This window comes from Parasteatoda tepidariorum, chromosome 4 (genome assembly GCF_043381705.1).
Source record: "Parasteatoda tepidariorum isolate YZ-2023 chromosome 4, CAS_Ptep_4.0, whole genome shotgun sequence".
Classification (NCBI taxonomy): Eukaryota; Metazoa; Arthropoda; class Arachnida; order Araneae; family Theridiidae; genus Parasteatoda; species Parasteatoda tepidariorum.
The window spans coordinates 99,046,135-99,062,127 of NC_092207.1; the positions used below are offsets into that span (position 1 = coordinate 99,046,135).

General features: G+C 32.8%; 1 protein-coding gene across 5 annotated transcripts; it reads right to left on the reverse strand.

Moving 5' to 3' along the window:
- Nucleotides 1-86: 86 nt before the first annotated feature.
- Nucleotides 87-15,696, reverse strand: LOC107441191 (uncharacterized). 5 transcript variants are annotated; one of them, XM_043041936.2, is made up of 8 exons: nt 15,596-15,695; nt 13,749-13,804; nt 11,217-11,438; nt 5,369-5,548; nt 4,926-5,105; nt 2,040-2,216; nt 1,864-1,938; nt 87-1,629 (listed from the first exon to the last, which is right to left on the reverse strand). In XM_043041936.2, the coding sequence occupies exons 2-8, from the start codon at nt 13,786-13,788 to the stop codon at nt 299-301; spliced, it is 2,205 nt and encodes a 734-aa protein (XP_042897870.1). In that variant the 5' UTR covers nt 13,789-13,804; nt 15,596-15,695; the 3' UTR covers nt 87-298. The 5 variants fall into 5 exon arrangements, with proteins under 5 accessions (XP_042897870.1, XP_071036338.1, XP_071036337.1 ...); XM_071180237.1 differs by having other exon boundaries at nt 15,550-15,604; XM_071180236.1 differs by having other exon boundaries at nt 15,476-15,604.
- Between the last annotated feature and the right edge of the window lie 297 nt (nt 15,697-15,993).

Below are 15,993 nucleotides of genomic sequence, written 5' to 3' on the forward strand. Positions count from 1 at the left end.
ATATATATATGTTAAAGATGCTTACAAAACACCGTGTATTTTCTTGTTAGCGTCGCTAAGCAAAAACTATTGGATCCAAATAAACGTTGAAAATATAAAAGCATATTTATTTGATCAGTTCATGTAAAATCAAATGGAATTACAATATCGTCGAAATAGAAACTTTTGATTTCATAGTTTTCACAATAATTATTTTCTTATTGAATTGGAAAAAAAATCAGATTTATGAGTAATTGGTGTGTTCTAAAATCTAAAACGTACGGTGGACAGAATTTCTAAAAAATCAATGAAAAACTCACTACCTGCCATACACACATTTTCTCTGTGCGTGGTTATAGATGAGATTGGAAGGACAATCCATAATATATGCGTTGCCATGTACACATCCAATAAATTTGTGTTTGTTTGTTGGGTGTGGATAATATCCCGTTTTTTCTGGACACACAAAACCGACGAGTACAGGATCAATAGTAGTTCCATATGCGTCAGATGTTGAAGATAAAAATAGTTCACTTCTCGTTTCCAAGGAACTAATTCCTTCCGTAGTTGAATCACTTGCGATATCAACTATTTCACTGGTAACGTCGGGCTGAGTTGTCTTAAAATCGATTGAAGTTTGTTCAGATTCCGTGAAGATATCTTCTGAAGTTGTGCCATAAGATGATGGTTGTTCAGTCAAATAGCTAGTTGAAGTTTTTTCATTTGTAGAGACTTCTGGATCTACAGTTGGTAGATGACTAATAATTTCATCAACAGTAGCTTCACTGGAACTAAGTACTAAAGTTGATTCTCTTGTTAAATCAGTATTAAGAATTTCTTCTTGCGTTGATGCGCTTGTCATATCCAGAATTGTTGATGAATCCGAAGTTAGCTCAGAAGTAGGTTTTGTTATATCGGGAGAGGTGGGAATTTCTTTAGTGGATGATTCGCCTGTTATCTCACTAGGAGTTAGTTCTGAAGTGATGCGAACAGTAGTGATGACTGGTTGAGTTTTTGATTGACTCATAATTTCTGGAGTTTGAGAAACTAGTGTTACGATTTTAGTTAAGTCCGATGTAGCATCAGTTGCAGTAATCTCCTCATGAGTTGAATAACTTATTTCCATATTTGTTGCGTCACTAGTTGGTAGAGGGCTTTCCGTCTCTTCTGTTGTAGAATCAGTAATTGGCAAAGGACTCTTAACCCCTTCTGTAGTTGAATCAGTTACTGGTAAAGGACTCTTAACCCTTTCTGTTGTAGAATCAGTAATTGGTAAAGGACTCTTAACCTCTTCTATTGTAGAATCAGTAATTGGTAAAGGACTCTTAACCTCTTCTATTGTCGAATCAGTAATTGGTAAAGGACTCTTAACCCCTTCTGTTGTTGAATCAGTAAAAGGAAAAGGACTCTTAACCTCTTCTTTTGTCGAATCAGTAATTGGTAAAGGACTCTTAACCCCTTCTGTTGTTGAATCAGTTAAAGGAAAAGGACTCTTAACCTCTTCTATTGTCGAATCGGAAATAAATCTTTCGGAAACTGTATCGGGAGAAGTTGCTGGAGGTGTAGATACATTATCTGGAGTACTTGATTCTCTGGATGATTCGCTGGACTCACTGGATTCATTTGATGAGGATTCGCTGCTTGATTCTCCTAAAAAAAGAAGCAAAAACATGTCAGCCAATCTGCTATACAGTAAAGAATTCCTTACACTTTAAGAATTCTTTAACTCTTTCCTTAAAGAACCTCAGAATAAAGAATTCTTAACACCTTTTGTTATTGAATCAATTAGTGTTAAAGAACAGTTAAGCACTACTGTATTAGAATCAGAAATATGTCTTTCGGAAATCGTATCGGGGAAAGTTGATGGAGGTGTAAATTTATTACCTGGTGTACTTGTTTCTTTAGAGGATTCCTTTGATTCACTAGATTCATTTGAAGAGGATTCACTGCTTGATTCGCCTAGTAAAAGACCGAAATATGTTATCTAATCTACAGTGCATTACAATTAAATAGAAAAATAAAATACTTAAAACACATTAAAAGGGATTTAAATAATTTACCTTCTTTGCAGGTAACCAATTCTTTCTTGACGCATTTTCTTGCTCTAGTATCAAATAACTGATTCTTTGGACATGTTTTTTCAGTAGCTTTACCCTTATAACAGTCAAAGTAAACCTTACATTCAGTTCCAGATTTCAAGAAGCACCCAGTTGGCTTGGGACAGTCTTCGTTCTTTTCTGTGTGAATTCAAACAATTCAATGTAAATTCTATTTTTCGTGCGCGGATAATTTTAAAAGTATTGACAGATATTTTTTAATAATATTAAAATTTGTTTTCAATAACATTAAGTGTAGCGTTTAGACAGGATTTAAAAATCTCAATATCACCGGCAATCTAAAATATTTTAAAACGATCATTTTTCCCAACATGTATTATTTTTGTTTATTTTTTGCTTACGTGTAAAATGTGCTTAATCTGCGTAGGTACACATGCGCAGAAAATGATTTTTTTTAAAAAAATATTTGAAATTTTATCATTTTTTGATTCATCTTCAAAATAACCAAAATTACATTATTTCATTGTATCCATGACTGATGAATGGAAACCTATACACTATCTGGTCAAAAGTAACCGGACACCCAATGGTATGGACTTAGAACGTCCTGAGGCACATATTAATATGATGTTTGTCCCCTTTTGCATATTTATGACAGTCTGTACACTTCTTGGACAGGTTTTCCACCAGTTTTTGATAGGAATTGACTTCCGTCACAGCTGAAGTGAGTGATTGCAGTGAGGAGGGTCGATTTGGCTGGCTACATAATCTGCGCTCTAATTCGTCCTAAAAGTGCTCTATGGGATTTAGATCGGGGTTCTGAGAAGGCCAGTACAGTTTTTGATCACCCATTTTGTCAAACCACGTCTGTGCAAGCATCGATGTGTGAATGGAGCAGAATGGATCCTGCTGGAAGAGAAATGGTCCTTCCTCGAAATATTGCCATAGAGTTGGGCGTGCGGCATTGTCCAGACCACATACATCTCAGAGTTTATGTTTCCAACCACAGAAACTAACGGACAGAGGCCCAACCACAAGAAACACCCCCACATCATTATGATTCCACCACCATAACAACCGGGTGTCCAGATATTTTTGGCAAGATAGTGCATAAAACTATTTTGAATAAAATATGCAAATATGAATTGAGCTTAAAGTAGGTTTAGTGGCATATCAATGGAAATCTTAAAAAGAACAAAAAAGATTTGGGACGAAACGTTAAGTGACATTTTATGGCGAAGGGGGATACGGTCACAGGCATCTGGCCAATGGCATAGCTTCTGGTGAACAGCTAAGGACTCAAAACCTTAAATCTATTACTATTTCCTTTTTGTTCGCGGGCAAGAGAGAAAATCTCAGTTTTCATGTAGTAGCTTATGGTGTAGTTAAGGCGGCCAGAATTTCTGAAATCTTGAGAATCCTCGAATTTCAGTTGTAGTGCTCAGCATGTTTTATTAACCAAGATAGTTTTGTCTTACGAAGAATAATATCAAAAAGCAAAAAAGTACGATGCTAAAACTAATTTATGAAAACTCCATACTCGACTGAAAATAATTTCAACAGAAAATAAACTAATAATCATGTACTTCTTCATTTTACAAGTAGTAAATAAATGTAGAATATCATATGATAGATCAAAACCGCTTAGTAATGATATCAAGCTGGATAAAGATGGCTCTGCAGTTGATATTAGTACTGAATTAAAAAATAGGAAGCTTTGTCGCACATATAAATTAATATTTTCCGTAAATATATGGATGTTCCTCAATCACAAAATTTCTTGAGGATACTCTGCTGATTTTCCCTCAAGGGTTTTCCTCATGGTTTAAAAATCTAATGACATTCGATATATTCCTGGGTATAGTATGGGATTTATTTTGAGGTTTTATATGAGGCAGTTAAATATTCACGTTTCGGTAGTTATGTCGGTTAAGAGTTCACTTTACACAGTCGGAAAATGAAAAATTCGTTCACAAAATATGTACTCAGTGAGAGAAAATGTAGAGCGCAAAGTAAAAAACAGATCCCCCTGAATTACTTTTGATCTAATGGTCGGATCTTCACGTTGAGGGGGTGACCTCAAATATACTAACAAATTAATGCGAAAGATAATTTAAATTACGAAATCAGACACAAAAACGTACTTTCTCTGAATAAAATGTTTTTTTTCTCGACTGATTTGGATTTCTAACTTCCAAAATATAAAGGGTAGATGCAATTTGGGAAATGTGGTCTCCATAGTTTGGTCAGGAGACCGGTATGTTTATTCAGTGAAAGTACATTTTTGTGTCTGATTTTGTAACTTAAAATATTAATTTAATTAAAATAATAACTTAAATTAGCATATTTGAGGTCGCCTCCTCAAACCTTTAAGATGGAATCCTTGAATGTGCAGATCCGATCATTAGATCAAAAGTTATTCAGGATGGTTAATTTTTTGTTTTGTGTCTTGTAGCTTTGGTTTGAATATAAAATATACATACGGAGAGAGAATTTTTGGAACAACAAGGATTATTCCCCCCTCTGTCCACATTGATTCGTCAATTTTATGAATATTATATATCATTGATTCAAATGTTTAGCCTTTCTATGATTTAGCTATCCATCCACTACTTTTGTAAAGGAAAAGGAAAGACAAAATTTCTTTATGGAAATTTAGTGTAATTACATTAAAAATGTCTATTTAGGAGAAGATTCGGCAAATCTTAAAAACCAATTTTATAGCAGATCATTCGGGGACGATTTTTTGTGAGGAAAGAAGAGACCTATAGGTTAAAGAAGCTAAAATGGATGAAACAGTTAGTAATAGCATTCTATGTACTTATGAAAATACATATATCTACCCTTATATATTTTTTCTGCTTAAAAATTTAAATGCGCTAAACTTACTTTCTTCACAAGTGACCTTTCCTTTCCAATCGCATTTTCCAGATTTCACATGGAAGATCTGATGCTTGGGACACTTTTTTTCCTTCGCCTTACCCTTCGAACATTCGAAGTAAATTCTACATCTTGTTTCGGGCTTCAAAAATTTACCGTTTGGTTTTGGACAATCTTTATTTTTTGAACCTAAAAATAAGAAAAACTTTAGTCTTACATGGTTTCATAACTTATTCCTGCTGTATACTTGATAGAGTTGAAAATTTGCATAGAACTTTTTTTTTTTATCAGAACCAGTCGTAAGGAAAAAAATAATACACTATGGAGAAAAAAAAAGAAATAAATATAATAAATTTGCTTAGTATTCTGAAACAAATTTTTTTAGGGTAATGTAGTTTAATAAGCTAAAAAAGTAATAATTTTTATTTAGAATCTTAAAACGGTAGACTTACTTCCTTCACATTCCACTAGTTCTTCATAATCGCACTTTCCTGATGTGTCATCAAAAAGTTGACCTTTGGGACATTTCTTTTCAGTCGGTTTCCCATTACAACAGTCAAAATAATTCTCACAGTTTGTTCCGTTCTTCAAGAAACGACCATCAGGTTTTGGGCATTCTTTTCTAGTCGGTTCTAATAAAGAACAACTTATTAATTTATTGCATTTATAGATCTTACTTAGACTACTAAATTAGGTTATTGGGAAATAGACATAATGTGCACTATCAATACCACCCATTCTAGACAGATATTGATTTAAAAAAAAATAGAGATTTGAAATATATATGGGAGGGTGAAACCATAATAACAACCAATAGACTCTATTTTTAGAATTTATATAAACTTGATAAAGAGCGTGCCGCAATGACTGTTCTTAATATACAGCGGTGAAATAAATTAAGAGAACTAGCTTGCTTTATAGAATTTCATGAACTGAGTGTAAAACCACTGCTTCTAGACAAAAATTCAAATCTTGTGCATCAAATACGTCACTGTAAACGTGTATGTAGGTGGAGCCAGTAGAGAAACAGACTTTTTAAGTGCGCGTAAGTTAAGACGCATTTCGCTCGCTAGCACACCTTGGCGAATTTCTTGGTGTTATTTTGCAGCAATAGGTTAAATTAAAATTGTAACAGTAAAAATGACTAACCACCAATTGTTTAGATGAGGAGACGAATAGGATTTAGATGAGGAATGAGGTGACGAATTTTGAAAAAGGCTAGAAGCTGGCCAATCTGTGGTCCAGATTTGTAGATAATTCAATTTAACTTATGTTTCCCGGACGTCGGATCTATCGAGAGAAAGCCTGGGCAAGATAGTCCAAGAGCCAAGACGGTCAGAGAAGATCGCGATTTGTCTATTATAGCGAAGCGTAACAGAGGACTTCTCAGTTCTCTCGTGACTTGTATGCAGCCACAGAAATCCGTGTATCAAGGGCGACTGTTTGCAAAAAGACTTCATGCGAGAGGGTTGTTTGCAAGAAGACCTGCTGCTTACGTCTTACTTCCTTCTACGAACAGGAGAGTCCATTCAGCATGGAGCAGAGAGCATAAGGATTGGAGTATGGATCAATGAGAGATTGTTTTCTTCACTGATGCGTCTCTGTTCAGCCTTAACACCGATTCTCGCCGTACGTTCATATGGAGAGAACCAGGGATCCTTCCATCCAATGTCCGCGAAATCGACCATTATGGCGGAGCAGGTTTGATGGTCTGGGCAGGCAACATGTTGGATGCCCGCGCACCTATAAAGAAAGTCTGTGACTGGTGTGAGGTATAGGGATGAGGTCCTATGTTCGCTTTTTCAGGGGCGCAGTTGGTCCTGAGTTCGTTTTAACGGACGATAACGCGAAGCCACATAGAGCTCTTCTGGTCGACGAATTTCTAGAGAGTGAGGGTATTCGCCGAAGGGATTGGCCAGCCAGATCTCTAGACCTCAACCCTATAGAGCATGTCTGGGACGCTCTGCAGAGGGCAATTGCAACTGGCTACCCCCCCTCCGAGAACCATCCAGGGAATGAAAGCAGCGTTGCTGAAGGAGTGGGACCCATTGCCACAGGAAATGATAAACTGCCTTATTTCATGTATGAAATCACGCTACAAGGCCTGTATATCTGTAAGAGTGAACCATACCCCCTATTAACCCATTTTTATTTGTTTATTCTGCAACCGCTGTTTCATACCTTCCGACTCCAACGAGTGTTGCACACGATCATAAGCGTGTATTACAATTGTTGAATGGTAATTTGTTTTGTATTGTATCAATGTATGTACATATCAAATTTTATTAAAATCGATCCAGTAGTTCCAGAGGTAATCGACCAAGTCTGCACATTATCTTAATTTCTTACACCAATGTTTATTTTATAATCAATCACTGAAAAAGGTGCAAACATTGAAACCTATTTGATTGCCAGATGAAGCACCAGAGAAATTGAAAAACAATCATAAGAAAATCCTAATAGTTTCATCAGACAATCATACTAACTGTGTAATAAATTACCAACGAAATTGGTATTTAAACCCAGAACATTTGAACAAATTCGATTCGCAAATTGGGTCATTCTATTTCTCTTGCTTCTTTTTTTTAAGACAGATTTTTTTGTATATAAAGCATATTTTGTTTTGTATTTTTCGCATTAATTCAATCACATTTTACTGTATTTTTTATGATTATATGTTTTTTGATACTTAAGGTAGTAACTAATTCATAGACTAAAATTATAATGGTTAAAATAACAATATTACATTAGAAATGGCGCTTATAATAGTTAAAAATTTAGATTTTTTCTTTATTAAATAATTTTATTATATATTTTATTTTATGAATATTAATCTGAATAAAAAATTTCCAGACACAATTGAAATCAAAAAAATAAAAATATTTTGTATCTTGCATTGTTTATAAAAGAAAATTGCTTACATGAACAACGTTTCTGGAGTTGAGCTGCAGAGAAACATATTTCAATAACATTCAAAAAGATATCTCAAAGCTCTGAAAAATTAGAAGCGTACCAACCATATCTTAACATTTATTTAAGAAATTGAAAGAAATTAAGAACGATCTTTTGACTTTTACATTATTTTAATGTAGAGTCTTCACGAGAATTTATTTCTTGATATTGTTCGATTAAATATGCATAGTTCTGAGTAAGATTTATTAGATATTTTTACCTGTAAACTAAAGTAAATATTGCAAGGCTATACGTGAACAGTACATTTTGGAGAAATAATTTAGAAATATAACTTTTGAATTATTATAAATACAATAATTAAAAACCACTGTTAATAAATATTATTATTTTAATCATTATCATTTCAATCAAAGATTAACTTATTACTGAAATGCCAAGTTGTATCTATCAACTAAAAAAATAAATAATTATTTATGTTTAAATTAATTATATTTGTGAGCACAAAAAAAATCTTTGTTTAAAAGTTAAATTGTAAATGAAAAGTCACAGCTCGCAATACGTGTTTACGAAAATGGACACAATTAAAAATTCGTGTTAAAGAAAATAGACGTAGAAAACAGATATAGAATGTGATTCCGTTTTTCAATCGTCTTTTTTGAGTATTGTTTTCTTTGGACGAATGAACTAATGAATCCAAATAAAATCGTAATATGACATTGTACATTTGTACAAATCACTTGGTACGTTTTATTAATTTAATCTTTTTTGTCAAGACTTTAAAAGTAAATGGTTGTTTTTACAAGGTTGTCATGGATGCTACAAATTTATATTAGTTGAATTAAATTGGCGTTGCAGGAATAGAGTTTTAAAATTCACTTCATCGTTTAGAGTTTTGAATAAGGGAACATCGCCTGAAAAGTGACATCTGCAATATACCTAGCCGCTCCGACCTCGTTGTCCAGGTCTCCATCCCGAAATGATGATGCTTTGTGTTTAAATAAGTAATGAAAAGTAAGCGTGTAATTTCTCCTTAAGTTGTTAAATCTGAGTTAAAGACGTAAAAGACGCATTTTTTTCTCTGACCATTTTGTTAAACACGCATTTCGTGCTGTATCCAGATTTAGAAATTCAACGACGAATATTTATAAGAAAGGAAAAAAAACCTTTATTTAAAGAAAAAAGTAAGATGCAGTTGTTGTCATATGCCATTGAGGCAAAGGGGTTGCGCTATGGCCAAGTGGTGTCATCTATAGTCAAGAATTCGACTTTTACCATACTTACGTCACAACCCGTTTATAGGGCGGAAGTATTCATGTACCCATTCATTCATCCACAGATCGTACTTTTGACCTGAATCAGGGAATGATCAATATTCAATGAAACACACCCAAAGGTATGATTTCTTAAAAAAAATACCTAGGGTCTTAATTTAATTGAAAAAAAAAGTGAGGCAAACGAAATGAATCCATTACGTGAATCGAACCCCATACGTCTCAAAGTTTGTCTCGTACCCCACCACTAAACTGCTGTACTCTTGAAAAAGTGCAGGCTACGTCATAAATTGCACTTAAATTTTCAAATATAATTTTTGAGGATTTGGCTGACTAGTTCGCTTTATTATTCTAACACCCTTAATCACTAAATCACTAAAATACAGGGCTCTAAAAACCACCCGTCCACCCGTCCTCGGCGGTCAAAAATTCCCTGCGGACAACAAATTTCTCGAATCTGACGTACACGCGGACGGCCATTTTCCCGTTAATATTCGTGATACATTTTCAATTTTTGTTATCTTACAAGAGTCTAGCGCCTCACTTCTAAAATGACCCTCTAATCTCGAAATACAGCAACATACTGCGCATGGTGGAATTGATGTTTTCTCTGTCTGGGAGTACTGCAGCGGTTGAAAGGGGCTTTTCAGCAATGAACTTACAAAAAAACACATTACGTACTGGTCTTAAACAAGAAGCGTTAAACGCAATTATGAACATCTACCTAAATGGAAAACCCCTTTCAGATTTCTGTGCAGAAACCTCTGTAAATCATTGGCTTGATTGTGGAACTGGCAAACGTCATATTTGATTCATTTAAAAAACGCAGTACCCTCGGATAAATTGACATTCCAGATAACTTGACCTTTGTCATTTAAATTATTTCATAAAAGAAATAAATTATTTCATAAAAGAAATAAATTATTTCATAAAAGAAATACTATTAGTAACCTAGTATTTGTAATCCTAGTAACTACTAATTCATTGTGCAATTTCTATAAATGTTTGTAATAAATAAGAGAAAATTATATTTTTATTTATTTAGAAGCTACGGGTTAGTTTCAAAGGAAGACGGGTACATTGTTGGACAAGCCGTCGTCGGGGACTGGTAAAATTTCGGCTTTCTTCGAGCCCTGCTAAAATACGAAGTTCCCTCTCGTAAGCGTTGAATGTGAGCTTTGGTCGTGGCTGTTTGGCTTCATTTAAAATCTCACCCACTATGAGGTATAGACTCAGAGAATTTTTTTTTTTTTTTTTTNGAATTTTTTTTTTTTTTTTTGATCAATCATTGAGTTACCGTTTCAATGATTGCGTGCGCAACAAAAGTATTGTAAACTTGTAGTCTATTGCACGATCTAAAAAAATCCTCACCTGAGGGCACTTCCTTATCCCATATCAATTCATAGGTAAATGAAAAATCGCTGGCAAAAGTCGCCACAATTTCGAACCACGGACTTGATTGTACTGAGGCAGAAACTCTGAGTTTTATTCGCTGAATATTACTTATACCTTCTTCTCGGTTAGTCAGAAATATCGCGTTGGGTAAAAACAATAATTGTAGATTGATGCTGACGGAATGAAAAACATCACTTCTTTATCTGAACATGACGATATTAATAGTAATCAGATATTAATGATGATATTAATTATAGCACATGATGACCCATGATAGTAAAAATAACACCACACGAACGAAATGCAAAACAAAGGATACCCATGAAATTATTCCATTTAAAACGGAAGCAGAAAAAAAATAAATCGAAAATTTTTTGAAAAAAATTATGTTTTTACCAATTAACAGTAATGAGATTTGTGTCTAGTCATGAGACTTCTGACTATTCATAAGACAAAAGACTCATAATCGGACTTACGACTTATACTGACTAATAACAATGCATTCAGCTTCTTCTAAGCAGATAAGTAAAAATGAACAACAGCGAAGGAAAAAAGTTATAAAAGTCCGCTTCAAACGCTATATATGAAGGTAAAAAGTTGTTTGTCACGTTGTCTTTTTTTCAATCCAACGATTCATTATTAGTTCAGAAATAAAAGTCCTGTAAGGTACTAAATATGGATACATTTATTTTAAATACAAAGCAATACAAGTTTCTCTTACTTTCTAGGCATGGATAGAATTCCTTATCGTCACACCGTCCTTTGATTGGATTGAAATGCTGATCCGAAGAACAACTTTCTTCCCTCAATACTTTCCAGCTCTCGCATATGAAGAAGGAAGTACAGAAGCTTCCAGGAATTGGAAAATTACCGAACTTCTTAGGACATTTCTTGGAATGGCTAAATTCTCCTTCGATGGCAGCAAAAAGTATTGAGAGAACAACTAAAACGATATATTCATTAATAGTACAGGATTGTTGAATTTAAACTTCAGCAACTGTGATGGGCTATTTAAGAGACAGGGAGATATTACTAATTGTTTATACAGGATTAATGGATTTAAAGTTCATTGATTGCTGTGATTGGAATTGATTTATCCAAAATATAAAGACACATTGTTTATGACACTAGGGGATATTTTTTTCCACTGATGCGTTAGATTTTTTAACAGATGTAAGACATTTTCGTACTGCTGATTTCAAATCTGCAATCGGTTTTTTTTTCTCCAAGCTAAAGTTTATATTAAATCACATTTTTAAAAACATTGTATATAACAGGAAGTCGCAAAAATGATGGGAGGAAACTCTTGTTAGGGCACATATCAACAGGATCAAAATTTCACTGCAGCGTTTGCCTGGGAAATGTCGTCATCATACGAATAGTAAATTTTAAATTAAATTAAATTAAATTAAATTAAATTAAATTAAATTAAATTAAATTAAATTTTAAATAGTAATTTATTTGTAATCACATTTATTTAACACAATTTCAGCACCTTAACTTTAAATACAAGTGCATTTACCTGATTGAAAGCTTCATTCCCTCCAAAAATGTACAAATATGAAGTAACAGGCGACCCGTTTCAAGCGCTTCAAAAGTAGGCGCCTATTTTCAAGACTTAATGGAAAGAAAAAAAAATGATTTAAAATGAAAAACGTTAAGTTTGCCAACGAAAAATGAAAAAAAAAAGTGAGATGCAAAAACTAGAAAAGCCACAGAAGCCGAGAGAAAAAAGAAAGGAAAACAAAGCAAGAAAAATCACGGTGTCCTCGAGGCAAATCAGAGTAAAATGCATCTCCACGCGTTATGAAGAGATGGGGAGAAGCTAATGTCGTTAACAAGGGAATCTTCATTCAAATGAATGTAACAAGATTCCGGGGCATCAATATGAGCTGATGTGACTGGCGAGGAAATAATTTTAGTATTATCGAAATGGAATTCATACCCGAGATTCCAACAATGTAAAGCAATTGAAGTTTTCTCGATAACGAACATATCGGTCGAGTTCCTTTAGCCAAAATTTTAGAGCGCGTTTAGTTTGCCCGATGCACAGACAAGGAATGCGGTAAATGCCCCAGTGATTATCAAAACTAATAGGATCGTAAATAAGCTTAAATTTGGATTTGTTAACAGGCTTGAAAATGACTTTAGAGCCGAAACAGGAGAGGATATTAACAATTTTATAACAAAAGGGAGAACAAATAAAACTGTAAAATAAGAAGTTCTCTGTAAGGATTAGAAGAACAGGGAAGTTAGAGTGTAGTACTGAGTTTAGCAAATAGTTTAATATTTAACAAATAATGCCTTTACATTTCCTAATTTATAATAATGGAAGTAAATATTTTAATTTTATGAAATAAATACTACATAGGTATAAAATGATTTTCCTTCTTTACATTTCGACTTGAAAGGTATCTCAGTTTATCCTAATTTTTTTCAAATGCGCGGCGGTACATATTCATCACCTATGTCGACTAACACTTTTAATATTCGTCATCAACTAACTGTAATTATTGAATTTACTTTTTTAAATTCCGCCTTAGTTTGTTCAAGTTATTCGATAGAATATTCATAAATTTCGGAGCGTCTTGAATCAATCGAAAAAATCTAAAAAGTGATTAAAATATTATTTTATATTCTGTGCCGCTGGAAAGGCAATTTTTTGTATTGATGCGAAAAGAGCTTTTAGAAAGAAAACTTAAATTAAAAAAAATTCTCTCGTTATCTATTTTTCAAGTTTATTAAAAAGCGTATACATGGCTTCAAATTAGAAATAATGATAGTTACGGCATTCTTGTTTCTCTAAAATAAATTCTAAGAATTAAAAAATTGGGTTATATTTATCTTTTTAAGAAAAAGTATGACTACATTTCTAAAAACGAAAATTTGAACTTTTTGTAAGTCATTCATTTGCACGACTCACTTCCAAAATTGCTGTTTGGAAGTGAGTCGTGTTTGGAAGATTTTTACGTTTATCGCAGAAAAAGACACAGGTGTTTCATGCTGTATTTCATAACCATAAATTATTAAAATACTAAATATAATATTTTTTTCTTATTGTGACATAAATTGATACAATAAAAATGAAAAATATGTTTAATAAATAGTGTGCGTCAAAGGGTTAATAACAATCGTAATATATATTTGGAAATGTTAAATAACAATAGAACTTAATATTGAATATAAAATTGATGATATTTAACGAAGTCATTTTGAAAATTAAATTTATGAAAATCATTAGCTTGATACTTACCAAAAATACAAACCGTTGTTCCTTTAATAACTGTAATCATTTTGCAAAAGCTAGAACTGAAATTAAAATTGTTTTTGAACCATTCGTCTCACACGAAAAACATACAAATAAAAATACTTGTTTTTACTTTTCTCAGTTATAATCAATTGATAAATATTCATTAGTTATAGCACAACAATACCCTCTCCCACACCCAAGAAGTAGTAAAATAAAAATTTAGGTAAGCTGAACTTTTTTTTTTAGCTTTTTAATGTGTTTTTTTTAAAAAAAAATTAAATGTTACTTTATGATTTTTATCGAATACATAACTATCTTTAATTTACCTATACCCATATAAATTGACCTCGAGGTCCTTGCCCCGAAGGGTCACTTCCTTTTCATCATGAAATGCATAAGGGATGAAGCAGGGGAGGGTGCAAAAAGCAAATCTAATGAAAAAGAATAGAAAAGAAAATTAAGAAGAAAGCAGAAAGCATCTTATAGCATGCGTGTGTATATATATATATATATATATANAACCAAAGAAGAAAAATTGCAGTGAGCAATTTGAATGTATGTTACTTTTAATTATATTTTCTTGCTATTAGTCTCTACAATGCAATGCTTTGAATAGCGAGTTGAACTTACTGCTTTCTATGATGAAATTTTAGATTCTAATCGCGGCCAAATTTAATGGCTGAAACGCATTTGCGCAATTTGCAGGAAAAAAGAGAGCTTTTACATTTTCCAAAATAATTAGTATCGATGGGTGCGCTGGACATTGGTCGATGAATAGCAAAATTTTTCGTTTTTCCCTCTTCATAACATTGTCAAGTTTTGTCAGTCATCCAGTAAAAATTACGGTCGTCATCCAAGCATTCTTGTTGGCACCCTTTTCTGTATCACTCATGTAGGCAAATTTCGCCCTTTTTTTAAAATACACAAGAAAAAATAAAAAATTAAATAAACGTGAACAAAATCTAAAAACCGACGTATAACTGATTCTGTGCGTCGTATAAACGATATATTTTTACATTAAAATGAATAGGAATGAATTGGGACCACACTAAAACGTCGTATAAATGTAAACGTCGTATAAGTGATCGTCGTATAAACGATGCTCCACTGTATATATATATATATATATGAGGAACTTATTACGTAGCTTTTAAAATCAGGAAATTAGACTCAATATAGCTATGTTCTTTTCGTTGTGAATACTTACTTTAGTGGGATAGTTGCTCTATATTGAAGCGACTGCTAAAAACCTAGCTTCGAATAGCTATGGGGTTTCAAAAAGAATACGAGATCTCATAGCTTTTTAAATAAGCACTCCAATCTTGAATGTTTCCCAATCAAGTGTACTTTGAATTTTTTTCTTTTTTTAAATAGAAAAGTATTTTTACTAAAAAAAGAATATTAAACGTGAAGATATCTCGCGATAACCCTCGTCATACTCAGCGGCGCCCCTGTAGATCGTAAGGGAAACATTAATAAGTAATTAATTTAAAGTTGACGTTTAATCAAAGATTAAAATTTAGTATGAAACTTCTTTCTAGTCCTTCTAAACTTCATTTAGATTACTGCAAACAAAGAGATAAAAACGAAAGGTTTTAATTGGAGTGAGAGTTTTGATTTAACCAATTTTTAATTCCTTTTTTTCAATTTAAAGCATTTTTTTAAAAATAATATTGAAAGAAAGAATGTTCTTATCTCAACGAAAAAAATCTACGTCGCAGAGGCCTCACCATATAAATATATTTCTACAAATTAAAATAATTCTAACTCAACAACACTTAGGAACATTGGGAGGAATATATACACTAATTTGATTTTCAGAGAAACTGAGTTAATTGAATGAAGCTTACCTCAATTTCTGCAATGACTTGTTTATATTTGAATCTTATTATTCCTTCAAACTCTTATCTTTTGAAGACGTTTACTTATGATAGATTTTCCTTTGAAAAGATAATTTCCATCACGTGATTGAAACAATAATTGAAAATATCCTTTCATAAGTCTCTGAGACACTTTTTCCTTTTTGTATAGGAGTGATAGGGTCGGATTCTTTCATCTTTTAACTACACAACATCCGACATTAAATAATTGTCTTTCCACATATTTTAAAAAATTCTTTTCTCCTTCCGATATCAGCCATCACGTATTGGGAACAGGGTACTTTCCTTTAATTGCGTAAAAAAACAAAAGTCGTTGCAAAATAGATTTTTTTCTCATTAGAACTCTCTTAGTTTTTAAGAGGTGGGAT